We start from the raw sequence: 16126 nt of genomic DNA, 5'->3' as shown, positions 1-16126 counted from the left end.
ATGACAACAACAGAAGTTGCTATGTGCAATATTTAATTGCTCTCAGGCAACTGCAGTCGAGGAGGCTAATGTGTAGACAAGAGAAGCCTAAAGAAAAGTATCTCCAAGAAAGTAAGAATACTGGATGAAGCTTGTTTTTAATACACAAAGGGGATGGATTTTTAAACTGAACATACATAATGTGGTGGGAGTTGGTTGGCTTGGACACACTTTTTTTTAGCACTGTGGGAAGCAAAAGGGGGAGGAGATCAGAAATCATCACCATCTTACCTTAGAAGCGGAGCTAACCAAACTGGCTCGAAATAGCCCAGGAGAAGGAGACCTGAATCCTGCTGCTGTAGGGACAAAACCAGTCCCAGGGCCTGTGTGTCTGTTGCAAGGCTGATAGGATGGAATTGTGGAGCCGATCAACTCGAAGCTGCTGTTGTGGCTGCTCTCCTTTGTTAGCAAGGAGCATGAATCATCTTCATCTGGAGAAACAGGAATAACTTTTAAGTGTGTGATTCTAGAATACAGTGGATTTGTTTAGAAAAAAAGTTGAGAATGAAACTGTCAGGTAACATTCATAGGCAAATCTCTCAAATTATATGTTCCGGAACATTAACTTAAAGGTAAATTACAGTGCTGAGATAGCATTACACAATCAGGGCTTCTCACTATGAATGCTTATGCTCCCTCTCTCCACCATCTAATCACTCACACATCTCCCTTTGATCTACATGGAATGTGTCATGGGTCACGCAATCAACGCAAACTCACTATGGACCTCTTAGATGCTCATGATCAACTATTAAGAAACTGCATATAAGTTTTAAAAAACTGGACCAAGAAAAATATTCTGATTCATAAACTGCTTTCATCGCCACATGCAGGACTGGGAAAGTCCACTAGAGTTAAAAAAATAGAACCTTAAGTAATTGGAGTCCTTAAGTATCAAAGGTAAAAGATCGAAGAAAAGTCAAGTTCTACCTAAGAGTCACTACTTACCCAGTTTGCTAGGCCTTCTGTCTGAGTTTTCATCTGTTTCTGATTTTTCTTCACTGGGAAAGTAACTACAAAATAAGAAGGTAAATTGTTTGAGTGTCTCTTTCTGCTTCTTACCAGAGGGGCAAATCCAAGGGAATCTTATCTTTCCTTAGAGAGAATGACTTACCCCACCCTGGAAGAGCTGTCTTTAAACAGGAGAGCGGTAGAATCTGATGAGAGAGGCTTGAGGACGGACTTGCCAATTTCACTCCTGTCATCGTTATTCTCTTTATCCACTTCTTTCTCACCTTTAGTTCCTACTTCTTCATTACCAAGAAGGAATTCTGCAATCTGTATCAATCGTGCCACCCCCAAATAAAATAACACATGTCAAAACAATTTCGAGAAACACAGTTGGCCTGCAACCTGGCTGCTAAGTCACAGTTTATATCTGAAAAGGGAAACCGGAAGGAGGTCCAGTCCCTCTGTAATCAATAGCACAACTTCCCCCGACACTTCTACAGCTCTTCTGTACTCTTCTTACCTCTTACTCTCCCCAAACTGGTATAATGTAATTAACTCAGGAAGGTCTCGGCCTGCCTGAGAAGTGATTCCAGGCCTCGTTGACCTGGCCAGGGTTAAAACCAATTTGTATTCTGAACAGAGAAACCTAAATAAACAACAAGGATAAAAGGCCCTGTTCGTGCGAAGCCATTTCACATTAGAACACTGTTACATCACGTAAACTAACACAAGCCAGGGCTCCATGAACTGCCGACTGGACTGAACGCACTAAGAGGGAGGTACACGAGAGCTAGCTGCACTCATCGCTGCCCCTAAAATCTCTCAGACAACTGAACACGCTTATTACACTCCTATTCATATATGATTCTTGTCTGTTCCTTATTCATCAGGACCAAGTAACAAAATAGCATAAGTGTTGCCAGAAACCTCTTGATTGCCTTCTTCCTCCTCTTCTTTCTCTTCTTCCTCCTCCTCCTCCTCCTCTTCTTTCTCCTCTTCTTCCTCTAATTTTTCCTCTTCCTCCCCTTCTCCATCTTCCTCAGACTCATCAGTCATTTCTTCCTCTTCCTCCTCTTCTTCAAATCCAGCTTCATTATCCAAATTAAACAATGCCTGGCGCTTCTGGCGTTCCTCAAACCTTCGGAGTTTCATTGCCTCTTGCAGTTTAGCTTTCAGCGCCTGAAGCTTTTCACCTGAACAGAAACAGGAAGACATGTTTTAGGCGGAAGGGCTGACCACACATGACAATAATTGGAAGTGTGCCACTCCGAAGTATTCTAGTCACGCTCCAAAAGAAAAAGCAGAGACCTCAGTACTCTACGCTTTTGTTACTTGAACAAATGGGGTTTGACTTCAAATTTAAAAGAGAGCTTCCAAAACTATGTTCTACACCCTGAGATAATATACTACGCAGAGATTAAAATTATTAAAGGGCAGAAGAAAGGGCGGGGGTGGGACTTCAAAAGTCTCCAGGGAGGCCCTGGCCAGGTAGCTCAGTTGATTAGAGCATTGTGCTGATACATCAAGGTTGCCAGTTTGATCCCTGGTCAAGGCACATACAAGAACCAACCAATGAATGCATAAATAAGGGGAATAATAAATCTTCTCTCTTCCTCTTTCTCTTAAAAAAAAAACACATCAGTTAAAAATCTCTGGCCCAGAAGCTATGAAGAAAAAACCGACACATTTATCTATTTAAAAAAGAGAGAGAGAGAGAAACAGCCCTGGCTGGTGGGGCTCGGTGGATTGCTGGCCTGCGAAGCAAAGGGCTACAGGTTCAATTCCCAGTCAGGGCACATGCCTGGGTTGTGGGCCAGGTCCCCAGTAGGGGGGTGTGTGAAAGGCAACCACACACTGGTATTTCTTTCCCTCTCTTTCTCTTCCCCTTCCCCTCTCTCTAAAAATATATGAAGTCTTTTTAAAAAAAATCATGTTATATTCATACAATGAAATATTATGCAGCTGTTAAAAAACATTCAAAAGCAACATAAATGTGTACCTGAGCTTTGGAGTTAGGTGGTCTGGATTAGGATAATGGTTCCAGCATTTGAGAGTGGTATGTAAATGCTTCGTGTATCATTTCCATGTATATACAATGAGGATGTTAATGCTATTTACTGTAAAGCACCTAGAGCAATGCCTGGCAGAGAATACATATTAATCTCTCACGCACACACAAACATGCAATGGTATGTGCATATGAATTTTTAGGACAAACAAAAGATTGTTAACAGGTGCTCTTGGGATGACTAATTTTTCATTTTATACCCTTTCTTCGAGGTTCTACATTTTTCCTACGTGACATATTACCCATATATTCAAAGTGGGAGTGGAAACAACAGACCTGTCCCTAATACAGTGTAAAAACAAAAAAGCAGATTACAAAGCAGAATGGAATAATCACATTACTGTGCTTTAAAAAAATACACATATACATACTTCTATACGTGTAAGAAGAGTCTAAAAGGACAGATACACAAAATGGTTATGGAAGTGATCTTTCAGAGAGGACTGCAGAATTCTCTGTTTATATTCTAATACATTTTCTACACTAGATATTTAGCTTTTAAAAATAAGACAAGGCTATTTTAAGGACAGAAGTCGTGTCACCCATCCCACACCTCTAGGCAACGCTACACGTGAATCATGCTAGAGGTATTGTTGCTCCCTCTCCAAAGTCTCCAAGAAAAAAGATTCTTTCACTATAGGGTTGTCAGTTGCCATAAAGACCTGTCAGAGTACAAAGTGCAAAGCCAAAATAATAATAATAATAATAATAACAAAACTTGAATACCTGGTTTTGTGTGGCTCACTCCATCCAGCTTCTCAGCTGCCAAAGTCACGGGCACCACGTCAGCCTTTAGCTCTTCCTTCCCGTCCGTGCCCACATCTTTCACGATGATGTTCACATTTACCTTCTGACCAGCCCTGGGTTTGGCTGCTGGATTAGCGTGCTTCCAGAAACGCCGCTTCAGGGCTTCCAGTTCTAAACCCAAGTGTCAACCAGTATGTCAGTCCGCCATGCTCAAACCCTTTCCTTTAAGATTTCAGTGAGGAATTATAAACTAAGTTTTTTAAGCTCAACAAAGTTGTAGGGGGAAAAAACCCACAAAGAATCACCAAACACTCTTTTGCTATGAACACCAGTGTGAATTGATATATCTTAACGAAAACTAATGGACTGCTGCAGCTGTTCTTTCTTAGTATACTTTGAAAATCATTTTAGGGTAGACATTTACAACCACAGTTTCTAAATATGCACAATTCTTTTATAAAAAATATCAAATGGCACTGGCTGGGGGGCTCAATTGGTTGGAGCATCTTCCCACACACCAAAAGGTTGCAGGTTTAATTCCCAGTCAGGGCTCATACCTAGGTTGCAGGTTTAATCCCCATTCGGGGCATGGACGGGAGGCAAATGATAAATGCTTCTCTTTCCCCTTCTGTTGCTAAAAAGGAAAAAAAATTCGATAACCATATCCTTGGATGAGGATTTAAAAAAATAAATATCAGCCCTGGCTGGTGTGGCTCAGTGGACTGAGTGCCTACACAAAGTTCGCTGGTTCAATTCCTGGTCAGGGCACATGCCTGAGTTGGGGGTGTGTGAGAAGCAACCAATTGACATCTATTGCACCAATGTTTCTCTCCCTCCCTTTCTCCCTTCCTCTTTCTCTAAAAATACATAAATAAAATCTTAAGAAAAATAAGCATCAAATGATAGAAAAAATACCATAACTCCCAATTATTCAAGGGCTTCGTATTTCATTGATTTCAGTCTTCCTTCAAAACATGTCCTATTTTGAACATTTCACTACTGATTAGAAAGCTTACTACATATGGGCAAGGTCAATTAAAAAATTGAAAAAAGAAGATGACAACAATCCAGTCAGTGATGTACTAGTAACTCAGCACCAGAGTTGGAAAAATTTTTTGGTGAAACTATTATACTTAATACAAACAGAAAGGAAATCCCACTTGCTCCTGGAACACAAACCCAACTTGCATACAAGACAATTAATGAAGAATCTACATATTAGGTACTCAAAAAAACAGGTTTCTTCCCTTTCCTGTCTCTCAGTCCAGGACTGTTTAGTTTAACCTCTGGTCCCATAAAACAAAAAAAGGGGGGAACAAACAAACAAACAAATTTAACAGTGTCTAGTATAGTAAGTACTCAGAAAATGTTTCTTCCCCATATCTTAGCCTGGATCTATTCAGATAACTTCTGGTTCGACATAACAAAACTTTCCCTCCGTGTTCTAGGCAACAGCTCATCCCTACACTTCTCTGACAATGAAGCACTGCTAGTTCTGTCCCACACGTCTTCCCTCCCACCTTCTGCTCTGATCAAAAGGGCTTACACAACCTCCCAATACTTCCCATTCTTTCTGTGCCTTCCAAAAACGTCCTTTCCACTTCCACAAAGTCCCTCCATTCAATCAACAATGACTCACTGAGCACACTTTACACACCAAATACTGTGGCTGACAGCACTTGACAACCATAAACTGTTTAGTAAGTCTCGATAGATTGATTTCACTAACAAAATTAGTAAAAATAGCAGCCACTATATCAGTGCTTCTTTATGCTATCTAATAGTTTACATGATTTCATGGAATCCTTACAAGAGCCTTGCGAACTAGATAGTGGTATTTTCTTTTCTTTTTTTAAAGATGGCTTAGATGAGCCAACAGCATACTCAAGTTTAAACAGTAAGTAGCATGGTCTAGGTTCAAATTCTGGTCTTGCTATAAAGCTTAAACTCTTAATTTTATGCCACACTGCTTTAATGTAGAGGCAACACCCAATTCTACCTGAGTCAGGAAGTTTACCTGATATGGTAATACTGGAGTTCTATTAGGAAGAAACATTCATTCATTCAAAAAATATGAATGCCTACAATGTATCATCCACTGTGGAAGCCCAAGGGATAGAGTAGGGAACAAGCCAGAAGACCCTACTCAAAATATACAGGGGAAGGCAGTGAAGAAGCAATCACATCCACCTATTCTTCAGGCCTTCCTTTCACCATCTAGTAGCAGAAACTTATCCTTCCTCTGAACACTAATAGTCCTTTATTCTAAATGTCTCTTTAAAAAAAAGATTTTATTTAATCTTTAGAGGGAGGGGAAGGGAAGGAGAAAGAGAGGGAGAAAAACATCAATGCATGGTTGCGTCCTGGGTGCCTTCTACCGGGGACCTGGCCCAGGCATGTGGCCTACCTGGGAATTGAACCAGCAACCCTTTGATTCATAAGCCGGCACTACATCCACCGAGCCACAGCAGCCAGGACTTTAAATGTTTCTTTCAGTAAAGAATACTTTTCTCTTTTCGTCACATTATTTATTTTTTCCCAATGATCAGTGATGCAGGTTCACTGTAAAAGATGCCACATGCCGCTTTCTCTCTCACATACATGTCTGCCCAGCTACAGAGTAAGTAGCTTCAGTGCAGAGTAAGTGTCAGATTTCCCTTGGTATGCCCTACAGAATCTTGCATGTTTAATATCTGTTGAATGAGTAAAAAAATCAGTTTTACAGGCATTTCCTGAACCCAAATATTTCTCTTTAACTGAAAAACTGAGCAGTCATGTTTTTATGAATGTCATACCATAATACAATAGCAATGTACCTCTTCTGCACATTAGCCTATCAATAGGCTTCTACCTTACACAAGGTTTAGAATATTCTGACACACTACCAAATTTATCAAAATGGGATCCTACCTATATCTGGTACAAGCATACCTCAGAGACAGTGCAGGTTTGGTTCCAGACCACTACAATATAGCAAGTATTGCAACAAAATGAGTCATCATCTTTTTGCTGGTGGAAGAGCCTGTCTTCAACTTGTAAAAAAATGCAACATACGTGAAGTGCAATAAGGCCACACACAATAAAACAAGATGTGCCTACATATGTGGTTATTGGTTCCTCTTGTGTTCCCTGTCATCCAAAGTGGCATGTAATTGAAAGCTTCTAGAATAAATTACTTTGGTGAGGCCCCCCACAACTCAAAAGATTACCTCTATTGGTTTCAGGTTCTTCAAGTATCACAAAGGAACCTTCATCAGCACCCAGCCGAGGTTTAACAAAAACATCTACTCCCAATTGCTTAAGTCTATCCAGAGTGAACTTCCTCGTTTTTTCAGGTGGCACAGTTGCTGCTGATTTAGTTTGCTGCCTCGGCTCTTCCACCTTCTCGTCTGCTTCTTCTTGTGTTTGTTCTACTTCTACTCCACCCAGGGCACCATATTCAGGTGGCACAAGCCCTCCACTTTGATACCCGTCATCGTCCTTGTTCCCAAGGAGGCTGGATTCCTGCTGTGCCACTGAGCTGTCCCCAGGTGAAGGTCTGGCATCATTCTGCTTGTCTTTCTCCTGAATTTCTAGCTCTTCACTTCCCATCAGATCTTTACTGCAAGACTCATCTGATCCAATAGTCACCTGGGGTTCCTTTGAAACTGAAGGGAATGCATTAGTTTCCACTTCATATCCTGCACCTGTTGTCGGCTCAGAATCTTTGCTCTGATGGTCACTATTCATCTCAGTTGTGTTTGCAGTGGCTATGATTTCTTTGTGGTGGCTTAACTGATACTTGGATGACCTAGAGAAGGGGAAAGGAGCTGGAGTTGAAAATTATCCCAAATGTGAAACATCCTCATCCATTAGCACAGAATGAATCACTTAAATCAGTTTGAATGGTGTAAGAAATCAGAACTTCTTGTTTGCTACAAAATGGAATGCTTATGAAAATTATAATCACAGGAAAGAGGGTTCTTACTTCAGCAGTGCCATGGCATTTCCCTGGCAAGTGGGCCGGGGTTTGCGTTTGAAGAAATCATGAATGGTTTTATTCTCAGGCACATGATATGGAAGATTAAGGGCAGACTCTAAAAAAGGGAACAAAACAAACAAATCTATTTACTGCATATTCTGAAATGTCACTTCATATTCAGTTCACTAAATAGTACAGCCAAAATCATCACCAGAAACAGAAAACAACCCTGGCGTTAGTAAAGACAGGATCTAAGCACAAAAGAACCCCCTGAAAACCAGGGGCTTTTTAACCTAGCTGTGAAATCAAACTGGTTTAGGAAGCTTTTAAAAAATACAGATTCTTGGACTGCATTTCAAGCCTGTTGAATCAGATTTTCTGTGAAGCCTAAGAATTTACATATTTGTAAAGTTCCCAAAAGGATCCTGATACAGCCGGTTCACAAAAAAAACATTTGGAAAAAACCCTCCTTCCTTACCACCTCTACAGTTCTGAAAATTTTCTCATTTTGTAGTAACGTCCCAGGGGCTTCAGCACAATAGCCATCCACCGAGATCAATTCTAAACTTAAAATTGTAGCCCAATTCATATTAGGAGTGTTAAACAAGAATCCCCGACATCTAAATTGAGTTTACAAAGAAATACTGTGATTTGCCGCAAGGTTTACTGTGCTGATTTGCATTACCTCGAATAAGGCGCTGAGTCTCACTGTGCAGTTTTTTTAATGCTTCCTTACTTAACTTGGCTGCCTTCCTTTCCTTAAAGAAAACAAAAAGTGAGACTACATGAATGCTATAGATAAATATTCAGAGAGAGTTTGCTCTCTCCAAGAAAAGAGGATGGAGAGGTGATAGTAAGCACAAAGAAGCTCAACACAATATAAAACCCAAGAAACTCATTTACTCGTATTTGTAAATCACATAGAATTAATTCAATTCAATCCACATTTGTGTCCCTGCTATGTACAAAGCATTACCTTGGGTACCAGGAAAATACGATAAACATGGTAAAATATTTATCCCCGTGAAATTCAAAATCTCCTAAGGAAAGAGACCAGCCTGGCCACTAAAAGGGCTCTACCTTACCTTCCTCCCGGTGCCTTTTGATAACTCGCTTTCTTCTTCAAATGCAGAAACCCCACTCTCCAAAGATAGTTGCTTTTTCTAAAAGAGATGGCAAGTTAAAGGAAAATGAAATAAAAGGATGCTGCTTACTCAGAGATTGCTTTTGTGCTCCAACATTAAATCATTACCTGTACTACATTAATAACTATCAATAATGACCAAACAGAAAACTTTAAACACAGCACGCTGTAATGCCTAGAAAACAGATGTCTCAAATGGAGTTTGGGCCCTCATTTCTTATACTTCTGTATTACATCTTTCCCTAAGGAGAGACAGTAACTCCCGGGCAGCTAAAGACAATCTTAAGAAGAACAATTATAGTCCCAAACTCTCAGGACAAAGATGCTCTGTTGTGTCTCTTTGACACCCTTCCTGAAACCCTATTGGTTCACTTCTTAGAGGCCACATGATTACAAAATATATATTTCTGTCCCATTATTTATCTTATACAACATAAAGTATCTTATTTTTTCCCCCAACATTTCCATGAGGGCAATCAAGGTACTAGTTTCCAAACAAGTTAGCATGTCTATCAGTTGTACTGTATGACTCCAAAGTTAATGTCTGAAAAACTTAAATCAATTGATACGTGTTTTTCTTCAACTGAAAAAAAAAAGGTTGCAACAGTAAATCAGATAATAAAGCAAAGGTTAGAAGCAACAAGTTAGCACTTACTGCAGTAATATTTTACTTGCCTTGTGCTTTTTTACTTTGTTTTTCACAGCTGCCCTTATGGATTCTATTGACTCTTCATCTTCCAGTGGAGAGTTATTTTCCTCCTCCAACCCAGTTTCAAAAAGGTCTCCATCCACAAGAAGACAGCCACTATCATTAAATGGCTGTTTCACTTCTTCCTGGATAATCCATAAAGAAAGAGCAAAATCCAATCATTTCAAAATCCAGTATTGCACAACATCATAAAGCAATTTGGATCAGGCCACAAAAAGTCCCTGTTTCATCAACAGACAAATATATGACATTCTAGAACACACTCACTGGTTCCTAACCCAGTCATCCCTTGAAGTCTATGCTGTGATTTTACGCAACTATTCAAAACTAACTTAAAAAACGGTGTCTTTGAAAAGTCAATTAAATATGCATTAAGCAACTAGTTTATAAAACTTGAGGACAGTTTTTCCAGTCAGCAAATAAGACTTCTGACTAATGAATATATGCAAAAATCCTTCTTTGAAATTTAGATTTCATCAGATCAGAAGCAGCCCCATGTGCTCACAAAGAAAATCAGAAACCCATTTTTTTGGACGTGTCCTCCATGTGTCTGAAATGGAGAATGAGACCAAGTTTTAAAGGACATACCTCATTGCTTGTAATGCAAAAACAATCAACTCAAAGCTATATTCTGAGTGCAGAAAAACTTCGAAAACAAAAAACATTTTCCAACATGTTAATCTGCCTTAGAAAGAGCAAACTGTTTTTTAAAACGTACCTCATTTTTTGTGTCCTTCTTTTTTAGCTGCCTCATTTTTTCCATCTTTTTCTCCTCTTTCTCGAGTCTTCTCTTTGATTTTACTTTTGCTTTTCCTCCACTTCCTTCTTTGTCATGCGTGGGTTTTCTGTAAATCTTTCTGTCAGCTGTGAAGCCCACAGAATTTTCAGACTGGAGGCTCAGCTCTAAGGAAGCTGTCACCTGGGTTTCAAAATTTTCCTGGTACAGAGACTCCTCGATGTCACTTTCATCACTGTCTGCCAGGGTTTTATAAATCCTTCCAACTTTCCCATTTTTTCCAGCATATAAGTTCTCTTTATTTTCATCGTCAGCACTGTCGCAGGTAGCTTTCTCTGGAGAACCGTTTGTCTCCTCTCTTTCAGAGTCACTGTCCTGTAGCACCTTCCTGCTTTTCAATTTCTTATTCACAAATATCTCTTCATCTGAATCTGAAGGGAACACGGTTTTTTTTTTAAAGTATACTTTCATTTGGCCTTTTTCCTCGTCCCAGTAAACATAATTAATTATCCAAGTGATCTATCACCTGGAAAATTACGTAACTACCAGTAAGAACTGATTGTAGCAAAGTAAATCTAAAAGTACCTTCAAAAAAGATTTCCCCTGGAAAAAGGGCTAAGAAATGTAATTATGTATCTCTACAGCGGGAAAAGTTGTTCTAATCTTTCTTGCAGGTGTTAAACACCCTTTTATTATAGAATGAAAGCATTCAACCAGGCAATGTGGTAGCTTCTAAACATTTTACACATTCAATAATATTACAGAAATGATTATTTTCAAAAGGGTGCAACCATGATTATTTTGCTGTTGCAATAAAGCAAACAATAAAATTGGGTATTAATAATTTAATAAACCGAGAGAATAATGAAATTAATTCAATCTACTAACGACCCAGGCCCCCACATTCTATTTCTAAAAATAAAAGTGCCATGACAAACCTCTTTCACTTAAGGGTTCAACTGCTTCACAGCTGCCCTGTCCACTGTCTGAGGGACTATCTACTTCTTCTTGTGAAATAAGTTTTGGATCACTGATTTCTAGGTTCACCTAGAAAATAAGAATATACTTTGCATTAACCAGGAGGTGACAGAAGCTGTAAGTACATAATTATACACAAACCATTATGGGATCATCAGGCTGAAATAAGGAAAAAAAATAAATTCAATGATTCAATGAAGGGATGACATTAAGAATTCCTGGACAAATGCCCCAGTTGGTGTGGCTCAGTAGAGTGAGTGACACCCTGTTCCGCGTCAGGGCACATGCCTGGGTTGCAGGCCAGGTCCCCAGTAGGGAGCACTAAAGAGGCAGGCACACATTGATGTTTCTCTCCCTTTCTTTCTCCCCCCATTCTTCTCTCTAAAAATAAAATAAAATAATTTTTAAAAATTACTGGACAAAAGAAACCACCATTCACCTTTGAAGGGTTCTATGGAACCAACTCTTTATTGTCAATACAGTTGTTCCCCCTTATCCAGTTTCATTTTCCATAATTTTAGTTACCCATGGTCAATCGTGGTCAGAAAATATTAAGTGGAAAATGCCAGAAATAAACAATTCATAACTTTGAAATTGCAAGCCATTCTGAGTAGCATGATGAAATCTCACACCATCCTACTTTGTTCCACTCAGGACATGAATCATCCCTTTGTTCAGTGTATCCATGCTGAATATATTATCCACCTGTTAGTCAGTAGCTGCCTCCGTTATCAGATTGACTGTCACAGCATCACAGTTCAAGGAACCTTTATTTTACTTAGTAAATGGCACAAGACTAGTGATGCTGGCAATTCAGATATACCTAAGAGAAACCATAAAGTTCTTCCTTTAAGTGAAAAGGTGAAAGTTCCTGGCTTAATTAGGAGAAAGAAAATAAATCTTATGCTGAAGTTGCTAAGATCTACAGTAAAAAGGAATCTCCTAAGAATGAGTCTTCTATCTGTGAAATTATAAAGAAGGGATATTCATCTTAGTTTTGCTGTCATACTTCAAATTGCAAAAGTCATGGCCAAGTGCTTTAAGATGGAAAGGCACTAAATTTGCAGATGGAAGATGCGAACAGAAAATGTGTTCTGACAGATGGCATCATGTTGTGGCAGAGAGCACTGAGCCTATGCGGAGACTTCAGCAAGGGATCCCTTGAGACAAGTGACAACCAGCCATTTCCTGCAATATAACCAGGGTTGGTTAGGTAAGATATTTTGAGAGAGACCACATTCACATAACTTTTAATACAGTATGTTACTATAATTGCTCTATTTTAGTATTAGTTATTGTCGTTCATCTCTTACTGGCCTAATTACAAATTAAACTTTATCAAAGGTATGTATAGGAAAAAACAGTATATATAGGGTTAGGAAATATGTGCAGTTTCAAGCACCCACTGGGGGGGTCTTAGAACATTCCCCTGCAGATAAGGAGGGACTTCAGTAATGATAAATAAGTGAAAAAAAATCAAGCATTTATTATGCCTTTTCTGTGGGAACTGTTTCTCAGTATATCCAAATGCTAGGTTAAATAACATCACAGAGATGCAATCCAGGTGTGGGACATGCTATAAAACCACCTATACAGCTTCTTTTTTAAAAATGAATTTACTAGGGTGACACTGGTTAATAAAATGATATAGGTTTCAAGTGTCCAATTCTATAAAATGTCATCTTTATGCTGCACAATATTTTGTGTTTACCACCCCAAGTCAAGTCTCCTTCTGTCATTATTTATTCCCCCTTTACCCTCTTCTACCTGCCCCACCCCATGTGGTTTCTTTAACAATAATTTGAAGAAAACAGGAGAGGGAGGGGGACCTATAATGAGTTAAGATGTAACCCTGGCTGGTGTGACTCAGTGGATTGAATGCAGGTCTGAAAACCAAATGGTTACTGGTTCTGTTACCAGTCAGGGCACACGCCTGGGTTGCAGGCCAGGTTCCCAATTGGGGGCATGTGAGAGGCAACCAATTGATGTACCTCTCCCTCTCGTTCTTCCTCCCTTTCTCTCTCTAAAAATAAATAAAATCTAAAAAGGAAAAAAAGAGTTAAGATACACACATCAACAATTGAAATATGTAGACTTTCTTCGGATCCTAATGCAAACAAACTGAAAGTATATATGTCAAGGAAACCTGAACGCTTCTGCAGTCTGACTAGATATTTAATATCAAGCAATAATTCTAAATTTTTGGATGTTGTAGTAAAATTGCGGTTATCCTTTTTGGAACACCATTACCTTTTAGAGATGCATAATAAAATATTTGTGGATGAAATATCTAGAATTTGGTTCCAGATAATGCAGTGAGGGGGAAATGGATGGGGGTATAAATGAAATAAGATTGGCATGATTTGATAATTTGAAGTTAGATATAGGTTCATTATACGAGCCCTTCTACATTTGCATATTTGAAAATTTCCAAGCAAAAAAAGTCACAAGTAAAACAATCTAAGTGACCAGTTAGCGACCAAGGTGCCCTAGCTGACAGGTCTCCAACCTCCTGGGTGTTCTTAGGGCTCTGAATCAACGTAATAAAGGGGAAAATATTAACATCTGTCATGTAATAGGGCATGAGGCCTCACACTGATGACTTCTCCAGCTATTAAATTGATTTCAATACTTGGTATAATTATTGAAATAATAAACAAGATAACACATACTAAATGATCGCTGAGGATAATCATGTATGTGCTGATGGTCCTCTCAACAATTCAAAGCAGTAAGGCTGTTAGTTCTGTTTGTGGATCCTTAAACTGAACGTAGGTAACCACAGAGCTCAATATAAGATGTCGTTAATCATTTTATTCTAAGCAGTTGGCAGCAGTACCAGCAACAGTTAAAAGACAGGACCAGGAACAGGGTGAGAAGAAAAAGTCTTTAAAAATTTTAGTAATCAAGATAATTTTTTAAAAATATGTAAAATTTTTGACAAACTCAAATTGGCAAACTGAGGCTCATGAGGTCAGTCACTTGCTTTTGTAAGTAAAGTTTTATTGAAATCAGGGCCAGAATTAGAAGTTTGGTATTTTATTCAATATCAAGTGACGGGATATTTTTGCACCAATTCTTATGTTTTTAAATGTTGCTTTAAAATATCATCTTGGCTAGTGAGTTTTTTGTGTGTCTCCCTAAATTTTGCTCCCAAAGACAGTAAGCATCTCACCCTAATCCCACCCCAGAAAAGAACACAGGGCTGTTCCCAGCAGAAGTACCTTCTATGCCCAATTCCGCCAGCTAGCCTAGCAAGCCACCATCCGGGAGGCCCCGAGACTGGTACAGCCCCTTCCTAGGGCCCCACGCGATGACCTCAAAGGCCCCTTCCAGACCCAATTGCGAACTCCCTTAGACCCCCGCCGTCCATTTCCTGAGAATCTTGCGCTGCCCTGCCTCCCAGCAACCAGGGTAGGCTCGGGCCTTCCTCGGTTTGGGGACGCTGTAAGAGGAAGAACTCCTACAGCAGGAAACGCGCCAAAGGTGAGAGCGGGCGGGACAGGGTGAGGAGGAGTTGGGCGGCGGGCTGCGCGCGCGCCGCAAAGACAAGGAGCAAGACGGCTTGGGACACCGACGCGCGGGAAGCCCAGCGCCGGGGCTAGACCACGAGATTGCGGGGCCCGGAGTAGGGGGCAACTATCTCCCCGAGCAGCGAGGTTGAGACGCCCGGTGCACGCCGGGAGCTGTAGTCCTGCCAGACTCAGAAACCCGTTCCGCTGGGCTCGACCCCAGCCCCACCCCACCCCACTCCGCCGGAGCCCGACCCCCGCAAACGCGGGTGGAGCCCTGTGCACGAACACACCTCAGAAGCCACTTCGCTGGTCATAACTCCGGCCTCTCCAGCGCTCGGCTCGGGACTATACAGATCGCCAGTGTCCTCAGCCGCTGCGCAGCTACCCTCGCCGTCCCCTGCCCCGCAGCGACTTTGGAGCTTTCGCGCCTACTCAGAGTGGAGGTCCGGCCCTTGACGACTTCTACCAATCCAGAGGTGGCTTTCTACATGAGGCCACGCCCCCACACCGCCCAACCAATCACGAAGCGTCTTCGTCCGGGCCACACAAGTGTAATGTGGGTTGGGTCGGTGCAACCCGGCTCCTCTGTCAACTAAACCTGCGGGAGGCTGGAGGTGTTCTGGCCGCCGGGGTATCAGGTACTCCGGCCTTGAAAGACATTCATTTAAATGGTGGCCTTTGACCTTTGACCCCGTTGCAGCGCGGTAGCTTCCATCAAGANACTCAGAAACCCGTTCCGCTGGGCTCGACCCCAGCCCCACCCCACCCCACTCCGCCGGAGCCCGACCCCCGCAAACGCGGGTGGAGCCCTGTGCACGAACACACCTCAGAAGCCACTTCGCTGGTCATAACTCCGGCCTCTCCAGCGCTCGGCTCGGGACTATACAGATCGCCAGTGTCCTCAGCCGCTGCGCAGCTACCCTCGCCGTCCCCAGCCCCGCAGCGACTTTGGAGCTTTCGCGCCTACTCAGAGTGGAGGTCCGGCCCTTGACGACTTCTACCAATCCAGAGGTGGCTTTCTACATGAGGCCACGCCCCCACACCGCCCAACCAATCACGAAGCGTCTTCGTCCGGGCCGCACAAGTGTAATGTGGGTTGGGTCGGTGCAACCCGGCTCCTCTGTCAACTAAACCTGCGGGAGGCTGGAGGTGTTCTGGCCGCCGGGGTATCAGGTACTCTGGCCTTGAAAGACATTCATTTAAATGGTGGCCTTTGACCTTTGACCCCGTTGCAGCGCCATAGCTTCCATCAAGAAGCAAATTGAGGAGTAAGTTCCC

At 41.3% G+C, this 16126-nt stretch overlaps 1 protein-coding gene across 3 annotated transcripts in view; it reads right to left on the bottom strand.

Annotated features, from left to right (window-relative positions):
- CLSPN (claspin) overlaps positions 1 to 15821 on the bottom strand; it is a 28043-nt gene extending 12222 nt beyond the window's left edge. For 2 of the 3 annotated variants that reach the window (XM_037061445.1, XM_037061446.1), the window contains exons 1-13: positions 15139 to 15263; positions 11294 to 11402; positions 10338 to 10786; positions 9586 to 9744; positions 8852 to 8929; positions 8452 to 8524; positions 7773 to 7881; positions 7015 to 7595; positions 3785 to 3976; positions 1918 to 2183; positions 1154 to 1317; positions 988 to 1052; positions 271 to 470 (exon numbers count right to left, since the gene is read on the bottom strand). In XM_037061445.1, coding sequence (XP_036917340.1) covers positions 271 to 470; positions 988 to 1052; positions 1154 to 1317; positions 1918 to 2183; positions 3785 to 3976; positions 7015 to 7595; positions 7773 to 7881; positions 8452 to 8524; positions 8852 to 8929; positions 9586 to 9744; positions 10338 to 10786; positions 11294 to 11402; positions 15139 to 15162 — 2469 coding nt within the window. In that variant the 5' untranslated portion in view covers positions 15163 to 15263. Of the gene's footprint in view, positions 1 to 270; positions 471 to 987; positions 1053 to 1153; positions 1318 to 1917; positions 2184 to 3784; positions 3977 to 7014; positions 7596 to 7772; positions 7882 to 8451; positions 8525 to 8851; positions 8930 to 9585; positions 9745 to 10337; positions 10787 to 11293; positions 11403 to 15138; positions 15264 to 15673 lie in introns of those variants that run through there. The other variant, XM_037061447.1, reaches the window with a different exon arrangement.
- Between the last annotated feature and the right edge of the window lie 305 nt (positions 15822 to 16126).

The sequence above is a fragment of the Sturnira hondurensis genome, unplaced genomic scaffold (assembly GCF_014824575.4).
Source record: "Sturnira hondurensis isolate 20B ecotype Veracruz unplaced genomic scaffold, ASM1482457v3 Scaffold0013381, whole genome shotgun sequence".
Taxonomy (NCBI): domain Eukaryota; kingdom Metazoa; phylum Chordata; class Mammalia; order Chiroptera; family Phyllostomidae; genus Sturnira; species Sturnira hondurensis.
Note: the sequence above shows the minus strand (reverse complement) of the source record. Positions and strands in the feature narration are given on the sequence as shown.